Source organism: Ambystoma mexicanum, chromosome 6p, assembly GCF_040938575.1.
Source record: "Ambystoma mexicanum isolate Mex_15411 chromosome 6p, UKY_AmexF1_1, whole genome shotgun sequence".
In the NCBI taxonomy this organism is placed as follows: Eukaryota; Metazoa; Chordata; class Amphibia; order Caudata; family Ambystomatidae; genus Ambystoma; species Ambystoma mexicanum.
The window spans coordinates 963,145,391-963,159,772 of NC_090935.1; the positions used below are offsets into that span (position 1 = coordinate 963,145,391).

The 14,382-nt window shown below is 48.3% G+C and overlaps 1 protein-coding gene across 2 annotated transcripts in view; it reads left to right on the forward strand.

Annotated features, from left to right (window-relative positions):
* The window catches only part of LOC138510112 (zinc finger protein 474-like), a 435,594-nt gene that overhangs the window by 75,058 nt on the left and 346,154 nt on the right, over positions 1 to 14,382 (forward strand). For both annotated transcript variants that reach the window (XM_069625569.1, XM_069625568.1), the window contains exon 2: positions 8,220 to 9,549. In XM_069625569.1, coding sequence (XP_069481670.1) covers positions 8,434 to 9,549 — 1,116 coding nt within the window. In that variant the 5' untranslated portion in view covers positions 8,220 to 8,433. The remainder of the gene's footprint in view (positions 1 to 8,219; positions 9,550 to 14,382) is intronic.

Below are 14,382 nucleotides of genomic sequence, written 5' to 3' on the forward strand. Positions count from 1 at the left end.
ACCATGCCTGTTACTGTGTGTGTTTTGCCTGGACTGACCCATGTGTTGTGGAGGGACATGATGGAAGTGTACTTTGACAGGGGTGCTCATCTGCTATTGCTTCCTGTCTAGGGGACCATTGTACAGTAGCCTGATGCTTGTGTTCTTTGTCTCCCTCTACGCAGCGGCTAGTGAAGAAGAGGGCGGAGACGGCGCTGTGGAGCAAGGCGGCGGGGATGCCCCCACGGCTGCAGCGGAAGGGGTGGGTGAGCCCCCACAGGGGCCTGCTACGGCGGGAGACGGTGAGGAGCCATCCAGGTTGGTGGTTTGCACAGAGGAGGAGGAGGCCGACACTGGTGCACACATGGGCCCTGGTGGGAGCATCCCTGCTGGTGCAAGTGGTGCAGTCCAGGGCCAGGGGCAGGAGGCAGCACAGGTCACCGTGGAGGGGCCTGTGCATGTCGCTGTCCCTGACCCTGTGAGTGCACCACCATGCACCAGCAGGGATGCCCCGTCCCAGGCCCGTCCGCAGGTAGAGGGGATGTCCATGTCAACTGACTCCCCTCCACCTGCGGCCGTGGGAACCCCTGGCCGCGTGGAGCAGGTCCTGATTGGGGTCGCGATGCGCACGGCTGTGATTCGTGATGCCGTGCGTGCTTCCCGGGAGGAGCACGCACGTCATCACGAAGTGCACCGTGCCGACGTGGCCCAATTGGGATCGGCCATGTTCGGGGGGTTCCTGCATGTGTTGGCCAATCTGACGGCCCTCTCCTCCTCTGTGCAGGCTATCCACCAGTCGTTCTCCTTGCCGTCTTCCGGCCCAGATGCCACCATGGCCCCCTGTGGACCTGCCCCGACCAATGCAGCCAGCTCGGTGGGGATCCCATCCCTGCCACAGTTGGGAGTCGGAGGTCCAGCAGGGGTGGACGACACAGCAAGTGGACCCCAGCAGATGGAAGATGTGCCGGCATCATCGGGCAGGGCACGTGCACGACGGCGTCGGTGGTTACCATCAGCCTGGATGCCGTCGTGCTGGCAGAGGCAGTGGCGTCGCAGGCAGCAGCGGGCTCGACGTGGGAGGCATCATGGCTCAGGGCCATCAAGATCGGAGGGGCAGGCATCGGCCGGAGGGCAGGGCAACCCTGGCATGGCGGTGTGTTCCGTGTGGGAGGAGTTTGGCCAGCGGATAGGTGCGGAGCGGCAGCGGGCGGAAGAGGAGCGGCTCGCCATGGCCAGGGCGGAGATCTCCATGCATCAGGCATTGAGGCGGGCTGAGTGCCTCGAGGAGGCTCGCAGGGAATTTGGAGAGCACATGGGGTTGTCCCTGCGAGACCTCGGGGCCAGGACTGAGTCCCGCCTCCAGGACATTGACGTGGAGTTCGAGGATGCCCTGGCCAGCATCACCAAGTGAGCCGCAGGACTAGCCCGCTGCCTTTGTATATAGTTTTTTAGTTAGTTAGTGCTAGGTTTCCTTTATTTAATTTTTTTTTTTTGGACCGCTTGGACAATGGCCACTTCTTTGTACATATTTTTTTAAATAGTTAGTATTAGGTTTAATTTGTGGTGTTGGGCTCATGGACCCTTGAACAATCCTGTAAATATAGTTATTTTTTGTGAGATAAATTTTTTAACTTTCATATTGGTCACACCATGTCGTAATGGTTTATCTTTCATTTCATTCTACATGTGTTTACTTTGGACAAAATCTATTCATTTTTCTATCCTTTGTTTTTTGGTTTCTCATTTTTGTTCCCGGACATGGACCTTTTATTTGCTTTACCAGATAGTTGTCAGAGTTTACTTTATTTTTATTTTTTAATACATTTTGATATTATCTTACACTTGTGTCATTTTTTCTTTGGTTTCTTACATGCCATGATATGGGTTTTGACATTGACTTGCACCCATTGTGTATGTGTGTGTGGCGGACATGTGTTCTTTTGCTTACTTGCCTTTGGGGTTGTGTCATGTGATTGCATTCACTATGTGGGTGCATGCAATCCTTGCCTGGGTGTTTGTGCTGGGTATGCTGGTCATTACTGCCATTATTGTGTATCGTCAGGACCAGGGGCCAGGGGGACATGGGTGGGGGCCTGGTGGAGGGTGCCCCAGGTGGATGGGGGGTTGGGGGTGGTGGGAGACATGGGTTGGCCATGGGTGGGGGCCTGCTGGCAGGTTCCCCACAGTGCTAGGGGTGGGGGTGGTGGGAGACATGGGTTGGCCATGGGTGGGGGCCTGCTGGCAGGTTCCCCACAGTGCTGGGGGTGGGGGTGGTGGGAGACATGGGTTGGCCATGGGTGGGGGCCTGCTGGCAGGTTCCCCACAGTGCTAGGGGTGGGGGTGGTGGGAGACATGGGTTGGCCATGGGTGGGGGCCTGCTGGCAGGTTCCCCACAGTGCTGGGGGTGGGGGTGGTGGGAGACATGGGTTGGCCATGGGTGGGGGCCTGCTGGCAGGTTCCCCACAGTGCTGGGGGTGGTGGGAGACATGGGTTGGCCATGGGTGGGGGCCTGCTGGCTGGTTGCCCACAGTGCTGGGGGTGGGGGTGGTGGGAGACATGGGTTGGCCATGGGTGGGGGCCTGCTGGCAGGTTCCCCACAGTGCTGGGGGTGGGGGTGGTGGGAGACATGGGTTGGCCATGGGTGGGGGCCTGCTGGCAGGTTCCCCACAGTGCTGGGGGTGGGGGTGGTGGGAGACATGGGTTGGCCATGGGTGGGGGCCTGCTGGCAGGTTCCCCACAGTGCTGGGGGTGGTGGGAGACATGGGTTGGCCATGGGTGGGGGCCTGCTGGCAGGTTCCCCACAGTGCTGGGGGTGGGGGTGGTGGGAGACATGGGTTGGCCATGGGTGGGGGCCTGCTGGCAGGTTCCCCACAGTGCTGGGGGTGGGGGTGGTGGGAGACATGGGTTGGCCATGGGTGGGGGCCTGCTGGCAGGTTGCCCACAGTGCTGGGGGTGGGGGTGGTGGGAGACATGAGCAGGTGTGCAGGGTAGTTCCCTGTGGTGTGTGCTGCCTGCAGGGGCCGTGGAGGGTGTACAGGTAATGCCTGGGAGCTCACAGCCAAATCGCGTGTGCAACTTCCCGCTCACCCCTCAAATCCACGTTCCCTGCCATATCGCGTGTGGAACTTCCCGCGCGCCCCAGAAATCCACGTACCCGGCCATTTCGCTGTGCAACTTCCAGCGCACTCCTGCAATCCACGTACCCGGCCATATCGCGTGTGGAACTTCCCGCGCGCCCCTGAAAACCACGTACCCGGCCATTTCGCGTGTGCAACTTCCCGCGCACCCCTCGAATCCACGTTCCCTGCCATATCGCGTGTGGAACTTCCCGCGCGCCCCAGAAATCCACGTACCCGGCCATATCGCGTGTGGAACTTCCCGCGCGCCCCTGAAAACCACGTACCCGGCCATTTCGCGTGTGCAACTTCCCGCTCACCCCTCAAATCCACGTTCCCTGCCATATCGCGTGTGGAACTTCCCGCGCGCCCCAGAAATCCACGTACCCGGCCATTTCGCGTGTGCAACTTCCAGCGCACTCCTGCAATCCACGTACCCGGCCATTTCGCGTGTGCAACTTCCCGCGCACCCCTCGAATCCACGTTCCCTGCCATATCGCGTGTGGAACTTCCCGCGCGCCCCAGAAATCCACGTACCCGGCCATATCGCGTGTGGAACTTCCCGCGCGCCCCTGAAAACCACGTACCCGGCCATTTCGCGTGTGCAACTTCCCGCGCACCCCTCGAATCCACGTTCCCTGCCATATCGCGTGTGGAACTTCCCGCGCGCCCCAGAAATCCACGTACCCGGCCATATCGCGTGTGGAACTTCCCGCGCGCCCCTGAAAACCACGTACCCGGCCATATCGCGTGTGCAACTTCCCGCGCACTCCTGCAATCCACGTACCCGGCCATTTCGCGTGTGCAACTTCCCGCGCACCCCTCGAATCCACGTTCCCTGCCATATCGCGTGTGGGACTTCCCGCGCGCCCCTGAAATCCACGTACCCGGCCATTTCGCGTGTGCAACTTCCCGCGCACCCCTCGAATCCACGTTCCCTGCCATATCGCGTGTGCAACTTCCCGCGCACCCCTCGAATCCACGTTCCCTGCCATATCGCGTGTGGGACTTCCCGCGCGCCCCTGAAATCCACGTACCCGCCCATTTCGCGTGTGCAACTTCCCGCGCACCCCTCGAATCCACGTTCCCTGCCATATCGCGTGTGGAACTTCCCGCGCACCCCTGCAATCCACGTACCCGCCCAGCCCATATCGCGTGTGGAACTTGACGCGCACCCCGGTATGCACGCACACGTTTATTTTTTCTCTCTGCGCGTGTCTGTGTTTGTGGGTACCCCTTTGTACGTCATTTGTCCAGGAGGGCAACAGTATTGTACATTGGTCATGTCTGTATATAGGTGCTATTTGTTGGCGCGCCTTTTAGCGCACATTTCTTGCAGGCGCAGACACGCTACCGCCTGCTTTCTTGTGGCGGTCGTGTTTGTGCCTGTTTGTGCCTGTGCGCTGCTTTGAGCGTGCGCTTTTTTGCCCTATTCTATTCCATGAATACGTGTTGTATGCGAGCGTGTGGGCGTTCCGCGCACTTGCCTCCTGAACTTTCCCCGTGCCGCCCACATTCTTCCCCATTCCGAGTGTTGTGCCCCATTTTATTCCCCATTCCGAGTGTCCCGCCCTGTGTTCCGCCTACTTTAGAGCTGTGCGCTGCGCTCGGAGTGATGGCGCAGTGGCCGTGGCGCACGACGTTGGTTGACCTGTGCGCCGGCCTGCGCCGCGCGTTTTTTCCGCGCACGTCCTCTGCTTTTCTTGCGCAGGGACTTCCATGAATCGACGTGCGCTGGTTTCCCTGCGCTTTGCGCTGATTTTCGGCGCAGCGCACGCATTGGCCCCTCTGCGCCGGGATTTTCGGCGCACATTTATTCCATGAATCGGCTTGCAAGTGCCTTCCTTTTGCTGGTATTCCAACAGATTTGATGCTGGACTATTGGGAAGTCTTTTTTTTTTGTTTCTACGGTTTAAGAAAAAACCTTTACAAATAGTTCAAATAAAACAAATGTCATCAGACAAGTGAAAAATAAGACGTTGCATATTAATACATAATGCTGATAAATTAATGTGAAATGTCATCCAACAATATAAATAGAACATGAAGAAAAATAATAACAGAACAATCGCATGAGCTAATTCAAATCCATACTCTTAATAAATGCTGATATCACAAGGCCTTCCTCAGTATTCTGGGAGTTTAGACATCTCCACCACAAGGTTTTGTTACTCAGCATAAAGTTAGTAACCTGAATCTTCCCATGAATTTCATTCTACGATCTGTTAGGCCATTACAAAATAAAAGAAAGTGCTTAAAATTTTCATCCGGTGCATTACAGAATCTACAGCCACTGTCACTAGCAGAGATAAGCATTTTCCTAAGTTAAATTTCCCTTGTTGGGAGGAAATTCCAGTGAAATCTCATCAGTATAAACCTATGGATACGAGACTGAAACAAAGTGAGCATGTTGGAAAGCTGCCCCCGTTTGGTGTGCTCATAGGCCAAATGAATAATCGATGGGTAGGAATGGGACATTTCATTCATGGTAATCCAATCATGATCCATCAGAGTCCTCTTAACTTTAGTATGATTCGCCTTAAGTATGTCAACATTCGCAGATAATTAGGATAATAGTGTTTTGCATTTTCTGCCAAAATCAGCCAGGATGTGGGAATAAAAAGGAGAATTACTTGGGGTCCAACTGCCTGGCCCATAACTTCATATGCTGTGCCAGGGGACAGTGAACTCAAAGTTGCCAATAATTCAAGCATACACCATTTAACTCGGGCTCTTAAGGAGACTGTACCCAAATCAAATCTGATGGCAGCCAGGGGAATCGCATTGGGGACCTTTAGTACTTTACACCAGAATCTGGCCTCGATAAGATCCAGCACTTTAGAGGTGAAATTCCCTTAAAGTTCCAGACCATATGTAAGCTTTGGTATGATTTTACCCTCAGAAAATGCAAGTTTGGATCAAGTTTGATGTTTTGGGTCTTGTTCAGTGATACAATATTTGAGATTTGGGTTGATGCACTGCATCATGGATGAGAGAGGAATCAAAGGGTTGCAAAGAATTATGCACAAGGTGGGGTTTTAAGGGAAGTTCCTTTGCAGCAGTGGATGAATCCTGCAGCTCTGAGGGGTTAGAAGAAATGTCGAAGGAATCGACAAAGTCAAGAGGCAAGTGAGATCTGAATACTGGTTGCTGGGACTAGATGCCAGTATAGAAGGAATGATTGGAGTATGCATACCGTGCTCGGACCATTGATAGGGCGTTAACACCCATCAACATTCCACGTAAACCCATTGGTCTTTTGCCATTGTTGTTGGAGTGTCTTTTGAGCCCAGGCATGAGAAGCGAGTAACCACTATGCGTTACTTTCCTCAGATTTATTTTCTGAATTACCTGAAGTGGTACTCAAAACAGGAATTACCACTTCTTTGGCGGCCGAAATCTTCGATGGTGTGTTCATTAGAGAAGAACACCCAGTAACTAATTTTTAAAGACCCTGGATCACAGTTTTTTTTCTTCAGAAATGGTGGAGTTGCTTAAAAGTAAATTGGATACAGGATGGATGTGGTATGCCTATGACTATCACTTTATGTCTGATGCATGTGTGAGGAGGTTGACCCGCAGTTTGTTGGAATCAAAGCAGTGGAACATAGAAGGCTTTGGGAAGTAGAGATGTAAGGGTTGACATCTTCATACACATTTGCAGCTCACTCACCACTGCTCTAGTTTGGCTGAATTTAAAAATAAAAAATTAAATTGGTTATTTATCTAGCACTACATGCCAACCTCCAGCGTCTAAGCGTGAGGCTGGTTATCGAACCCATGTATCTCGGCACATTCTTGTTGCTAAAATGAGCGTGTGGCCCCAGAGCAATCCATCCAGCCCAAAGTGAGCCTGCTATGTTTCATGGAATGAGTTCATGCTTTGTAAAAGGGTGCCTATGAACAATGAACAGGTGATTGTCTATTAAGATAACTAAAACCATTGTAGGAGATTGACTCAAGGCCACTGTACCAGGGATTTTACATGAAGGATTCTCTAAATTTCACCAAACCAAAGTTGTATGATTCAGCTGTCAAAAACTGCCAATGGCAAGCTAAGGAACAGGGGTGAATTGTGGGATTGTTACATAGGGAAGGATTTGTGTCAGTGGGCTGCAAGGTGATGAGTTTCATCATCCACCTTTCCATAGTCATTTTGACTTCTGTATTGCGAAGAATGCAAAATGTTAAAGAGAATTTCTAGACCGGCATTACTGATTAATATTCGAGCCTAGACTTAAGCGCTATAGGTGTTGTTACTGGTGTCCTTAGCATGCACCTTACTAAAGAATAATAAAAGCGGGTTCCTATAACTGTACTTATTTCACATATGTTAATCCCAATGTTAGAACTGTACCCTCACTAGCGTGTATCTGGTGTGCATGATATAAAGATGAATTCTCTGGGCATGAACAGAGCAAAGTAAAGCCTTTATGCCTTTAGACATTGCCTAAAATAGCCTTAACATGGGGTATATGAAAACCAAGATATGTAACCACTTCATCAAAGGAGATACTGTGAAGGGTGGTATTGTGGTTTTATTTAGCACTGTGTATTTATGAAATGTAAAGACAATATAGTGTTGCATACATCAGATATGCATTTTGGTCAGATATTGGCTAATGTATTAAGTTGATCAAGCCAGGAGTGCAAACATGTTGCCCCTAGGATATGGACATGGTATTAGTAGGGGTATAGGATCTAGGATAGCCTTTGTAAATTGCCAAAGGGCAGCTAGAAAATGGGCAAGATTTGCGACGGAATGGATCTGGGAAAGCAAAGGAGTAAGTATATGGGAGGGCTTTCAGGAGACGGTGGGATGTCTGATGGGAAACATACAATCTCTAAAAGGCACTTGAAGGGGGAGTGGGCGCATTGCCACTGATTGCTGTGTTATCTGGCACACTTGTCGACGGAGGACCACCTTCCACACTGATGGCCTACAGTATGTGAGTAATCTCACTCATTCATTAGGACAGCAAAGGACAGGAAATAGCTTGTGCCTGTCTTTGTAAGTGCAGCTAGGCTATCCTGTAAATAAAATGGCAATAGTGGAGGGCATCATTGCTTCCCTGATGTTACCAAATTTAAAGAGACATCCTCTTTTTGTGCATTTCTTTCTAGGTCAAAATGGCAGGCGCCAGTTGAAAGTCTCTTTTAAAACGTGTCCAAATTACAAGACTACATCAATCCTAAAAGTCGTTTGTCTTCCCTGCATTCCTGGGCACTCTTAGCGATGAGGACTGAACCGCAATTTTTCCAAAAAAGCAGAGGGCACCCAATGCCAGGATCACAGAGATGACAATAGGAGCCCCACATGAAACCAGGGTGAACATTTATGGAGTTTCCCTTTCTGAGTAAAACAAATGGGAAACTAGTCAAGCAATATCACTGCAAGGTTGCAGCAGCGAATACTGTTGACGTGCGCTCTATCTTGCCATCAATATTACCCACAAACTGTACTGCACCAGACCACAAAGAAACCGGGGTCGAGACTGCCTATTCTGAATTTAAAAAGCAGTGCAGAGAAATAAGGCCACTAACTGCAACATTAGTAAAGCGCTCCAAAACAAAGATGTCGCTCAACCAGGCAAATCGACCGGTCATACCACCAAAGAGGCCTGGGTTCCGAATTTGCTACATTTGTGGACGTGAGTTTGGATCTCAATCAATCGCCATCCACGAGCCCAAATGCCTGGAGAAATGGCATGCAGAAAATGAGAGTCTCCCAAAGCATCTGAGACGGAAACAACCAAAAAAACCTGAGACGCTTGCTGACGGCTCAACCAGTGTTAGCGCTGCCAATGAGGCCGCTCGGGAGAGTTCGCAAGCTCAGTTGCTCTCTTGCCAAAATTGTGGTCGTACATTTCTTCCCGATCGTCTTATTGTTCACCAGCGGAGCTGTAGGCCAAAGGGAGGGAGCAGTACAGCAACTTTCAAGTCAAGCAACAATCCCAAACTAGGCGCCATGCCGTCAAGTAGCACCAATACTACGCAAGACCCATCCACTGAAAAGAGTCTTTACAGTTCTCAGAAACTCCCATTGAAGCCCAAAACGCTTGTTTGCTACATTTGTGGTAGAGAATTCGGCACCAAATCTCTGCCTATCCATGAGCCAAAATGCCTCGAAAAATGGAAAGCTGAGAATAAAGATCTACCAAAGGAACTGCGAAGGCCTGTCCCACAGAAGCCACAAATTGCTCAGGGAGGAGAAATCAGCAAGGAGGAGCAGAATGAAGCTGCTTGGCAGAGCTTCAAGGGCCAACTCGTGCCCTGTCCAAATTGTGGACGCTCGTTTGCACCCGACCGCCTTCTAGTTCACCAGAAAAGCTGCAAAGTTAAGAACACGGGGCCAAACATCAAGACTATCACCCTTGACAAAGGACTTAATAAGAACACACAGTCTGGCACGGGTTTACCAAAGAATGATGTTGCAGTGCACGCGCCTCAGAAGGTACGCTTTATATTTCATAATGCCCATTATAATGTTGCTTCGATTACTCCTTTTCATCTTAATTTGCATTTGAAAAAGGGACATTTATGCTCTTGACAGCAGTGCCCACAACATAGAATATTGTTGTACAATCCTGCATGATAAACCTTTTCAATTAGAGATGTTCTAATACTTGTACTACAGTGACAGTATTTCTACTATGTCGGTGTTGAAGTTAATCCCACATTTTCCGGAATTAACCTTCTTTTGCCATAAGATAGCTCAAAGATGATGTAGGACATCTCCTTGATTCCCTCGGAGACAATTGCTCTGACACCCAACATGGCATGCCAAGTGGCCTTTTAATCTTTGCACAGGTGGGGGTTGGGGGCAGTAGCCTGGTGGAGGTGAAAGAGAAGATATGTGCTTCGTCCGCTGTATCAAAGCACCTTTAGCACTTGCAACTGAGCTACTCTCAGACATATGGAGTCTCTTGTATGTACTGGTGCACCCTCGGGAGTCGGTAGAACATGTGTGGCACCTGTATGTTCAACACAAGAAGGGCATGACATGGACCACTTGAGATGTATGCACAAACCCTCGCAGACGGAACTCTCGTCTGCGTGTTACTGTTGAAAATGACAAGTGGGGCTGGAACGAACCCTAGCATTTAATGACACCATAACACATAAGAGCTTGTCCCGCTAAGGGATAGCATGCATAACATGATCAATGAATAGACTCAACACCACAGAGATGACACGTGTGTGTAAATTGATTGAGCAGAATGAACACATTCTTTAAATTGTATGCACACACTATTTCCATCTGAGGAAGGATCCCTCTTGGGTGCTTTACCTCAGGAAGCTGTGAACCCTACAATCCAGTCTGTCATTCTATGTTCTGGGTGCTCCCTCCCTACCTAGCACCAGAAGTTTTCAGAAGAGATTTCCCATGACATCATTTCCCACCTCACCCGAAATCCAAAGGGCTCTTGTCACACTTCAGTTTCTTCTCCGCACAGTGATTTCAAACTGTCAAATTCTACCATTGTCATTGTCGCTGCATGTCATTGGTTCGATGCTCCTATCATATAGTCTCTTAGCAATGGACCCTCCCCTGTTAAATAATCTCTGGATACCACACTGCAGTGCCAACCAGGGCGAGGAATCTGCCACTGCCGTCTAGGCAGGCTATCCAATGTCACGATATATGATATGGCACATGCAAGTCAGTGATCTCCTTCCTCTGCAATCAACGTGACACACAATATAACGCTTTTTATTATTGCAACAACATTATTTTTTAAGGAGGCCTCCAACCCGTCTCGTACCCCACCTCCACCAGCACCCCTTGTCACAATAGACCAGGAAACAGGCCGGTGTGTTGTCAATGAATACTTTATTCATTTATTGTTTTAATATCAAATCAGAACAAATAGATGACAGCAGCCACTAATTTTGTTGCCACACAAATGCACAGATTTCTAGAAAGTAACCAGGTTAAGAGATACTGTGTTGCCACTCCTATTTGGTTTTAAAGCAAGACAAAACAATTCCACTCCAATGATTTGCAGGAAGGTTAAGCACTCCACCCCCCCAAACAACAATTGGATTGAATCCCTTTGAATGGAAGGCAGTGGCAGGGGTAAGAATAGAATGAACAAATTGGTTTTGGGGTGGTGCCCACAGACACACGATGGGGAACCAGCAAAGAGGGAGGGACATTTTGTTTTGGAGTACAATGGAAAAATTGGTTTTCAATGATTTAATACTACTCCTAGGAGACGGCACACAAGGGTACTTCGGGCTGCTTATACTAGAAGACAAATAGGGCTTTAGAACAGACTAGCTAACACACATAGGAAATTCGATTTTATTACAGGCAACACATGAAAAATAAAAAAAATAAAAAAAAATTAATGCAACTCAAAATCCATGATCAGGTTACAGAAGGGGAAGAGACACACGACTTGGGCATTACCGCTGGCGGTATTAGCCCTACCGCCACTAATAGCGCCGGATCACGAGTGCAGCAGTAATGTTAATCCCCATTCCCCATTGAGCCCATTCGGGAATGCCCCATTCCCCATTGGGCTCAATGGGGAATTTTCGCGCTCTTACCGCCGGTGGATTTCCCGCCGGCGGTAGTAGCGCAAATTTTCGGCGGATTTCCCCCCAGCTCAGAGCTGGGGCAAAATCCACCGAAGCCCTGATTTGGCGGACCCTTAAATCCGGCGGTAATAGCGCGACCGCCGAATTTAAGCGTTACCGCCAAAGCGTGATGAGGCCCATAAACTATGAAAAATGGGTTTAAACAGGTTACGTGAAATCTTTCGAAAAATGAAAATGAAAATCACACTAGTTTTTGCTGGGGCTGGGAATGATTGGCCAGCTCTAAGCAATGAAAAATGAAGGAAATGCAATTCAAAATCTGCGCTCAAAATATGATACAGGAAGGGGAATAATACAGGAAAAGGTTCTTTAAAATTTTTAGAAAAACGAAAATGTAGGCTTTGGGCAAAGGGATTACTCATAATGGGAACAACAGTTTGGGGTTTAATATGACAGATGCAAATGGGAATTTGTTTTTAAAACACACAATTTAACACATCAAAGAATTGGTTTTTCAGCTCTGAATGAAAGGAATTATTGGGGAACAATTTATATTTATAATGACTTGCAAGACACAGGGAAGAAAGAGAGAGAGAGTTCGTTTTGAATGCTAACTTTCTTAGTCCCATGAAATAATGTGGAAATTAATAAATTTACTTAACAAAATATACTAGGGATTTACTCAAATAATGCAAGGCTCTTCAATGGGAAATGGCCTAATTGCAAGAGCAAACAAAGGATTTTCAATGGAAACAACTACTAGAATACACAAACAAATGAAATAATTTTCAATGGGAAAATGACTGAATTACCCACACAAATGAAGGATTTTCAATGGGAACACTTACTACAATGTACAAATAAATGAAAGATTACATTGGGGAAAATGACTGAATTACACAAACAAAGAAGGTAGGGGGTTTACCATGGGTGAATCTCTATAAAAATGCCGAAATATATATAAATATATATACATATGGCTTATTGAATCTATTGCTGGGGAGGTCTATACTTACAAGAAAACGGCTTGATGGACTTCAAGGGGCGCCAGGGCTTCACTGCAGGGACCATCAAGAAGGCAGTCAAAGCCTCTCTCTGTCCTCCAAAAAGGTCCTACTCCAGCTCCTGGCTTTTACTCCCAGGTTAGGCCCAATTCTGCAAAGATGGTTCAACATTTTGGTAGCTGCAGAGTAACCTATTTATAAGCCAAATTACATCACTGATGAGTCATCTTTCTCGCAGACTAGATAGGGCAGTGGTCAAGGGTCCCCTCCCATCAGCTGCCCGATGTGTCCAGAGAATGGGGGAGTGATTTGAAAAGCCTGGGGAGGATACCTCATCCATAATATGACTTGGACAGCGGGGTGGATCTGGATTTTGCACATGGAAATCTCACATTATGACAACTGCCCTTTCTCATCAGATTATGCCACATATGACAGACTTTTCAGACACTATATTTTTTTGTGAATCAAATGATCCCACCTAGAAATGTGTAGGTTACTCTATGGCAGCATCACAGTCTTTCCTCATTTACTCCCCAACTATATTCCTTAAAAATCTGGTGCTCAGTGGTCGGGGTGTTGATCGCCTGTTACACATTTTCTCACATTTTTATGATGGTCACATTTACACAGTGGTCACAATCCATTTTTTTGTATAACCTTTGGTATGTTGGTGTCACCAAAATCGTTTTTGGCCCAACAGATGCGGCTTGCGGACAGCTTTTCAGAAATCTGCACATGAATATTTTGGGATGGATATTATGGATTATTACATGATGAAAAGCATGTCTCCCAATTTTGCACGAAGGGAAATTGACTCCCTGCGTAACCCTGCCCCACCTTTTGGATCTGGTTTTGGGCTCTGACGTCAAGAGGGAGGCTTTGCTAAATGACCATGTTTACGATGGTCTAAGTGCTTTTGGTCCTAAAACTTGGGGATCCAGAGAATCCCTCAACCCATCTCCGTGGCAACGAGGCTTTGAAAAACTGGTTTCACTTGTGGGGGAAATTGAAACTTAAGACTTGCCATTTCTCCCCACTGCTCAACAGTATTTTACATTTAATCGATTAATCCAACCTTAGCAAATGTGCACATTTGTTTGCAAAACCCTCGCACAGTAATTTCCTGCAAACAGTGATCACAGAAAGGCAACACAATGTACATATTTCCAGACTTTAACTGTACATGTGAATACTTAAAGTGTTAATGTTAAAAATACCATTGCAATGTTACTGAAGAAAGTTCCAACCATGAACCTTTTACTCTGTTGCAGTTCAAAATCTCCATGTAGATTCTGTGAATTATGTCTTTTTCGTGAGGGGCTCATGTTGAACATACTCACAGTTCCTTTCTGAAGTTCCTGCACACATTTTGAAGGGGAGGGAAAAACGGATTTTGAAGCCAATGATTTTGATCAAAGGGAAAGCTCAATTTTCCTGTGCAAGCTTGCACACAATCTGGTCATTTTTATTTGTACGCTGGATGCTGCCATTTCAGCCAATATGGTCTGAGCTTTTTCAGGCCTTTTGCAAAAGTTTCCTGTGGTCCTTCCCTTGTGTGTGGCAAGGAACATTTTCAGGCATCTCAAGGCTTTGATGCGTAAATTCGCTCCTTTTCGTGTTGGCATTGCAGGGCCTGATTTCCATGTGGATTCACAGTGGGCCTTTCAATGTGGGGAGCCCTCATACTGCTGACTCCGGCCTTTAGTTATGCGGCTTAGGGCTATTTCATCCCA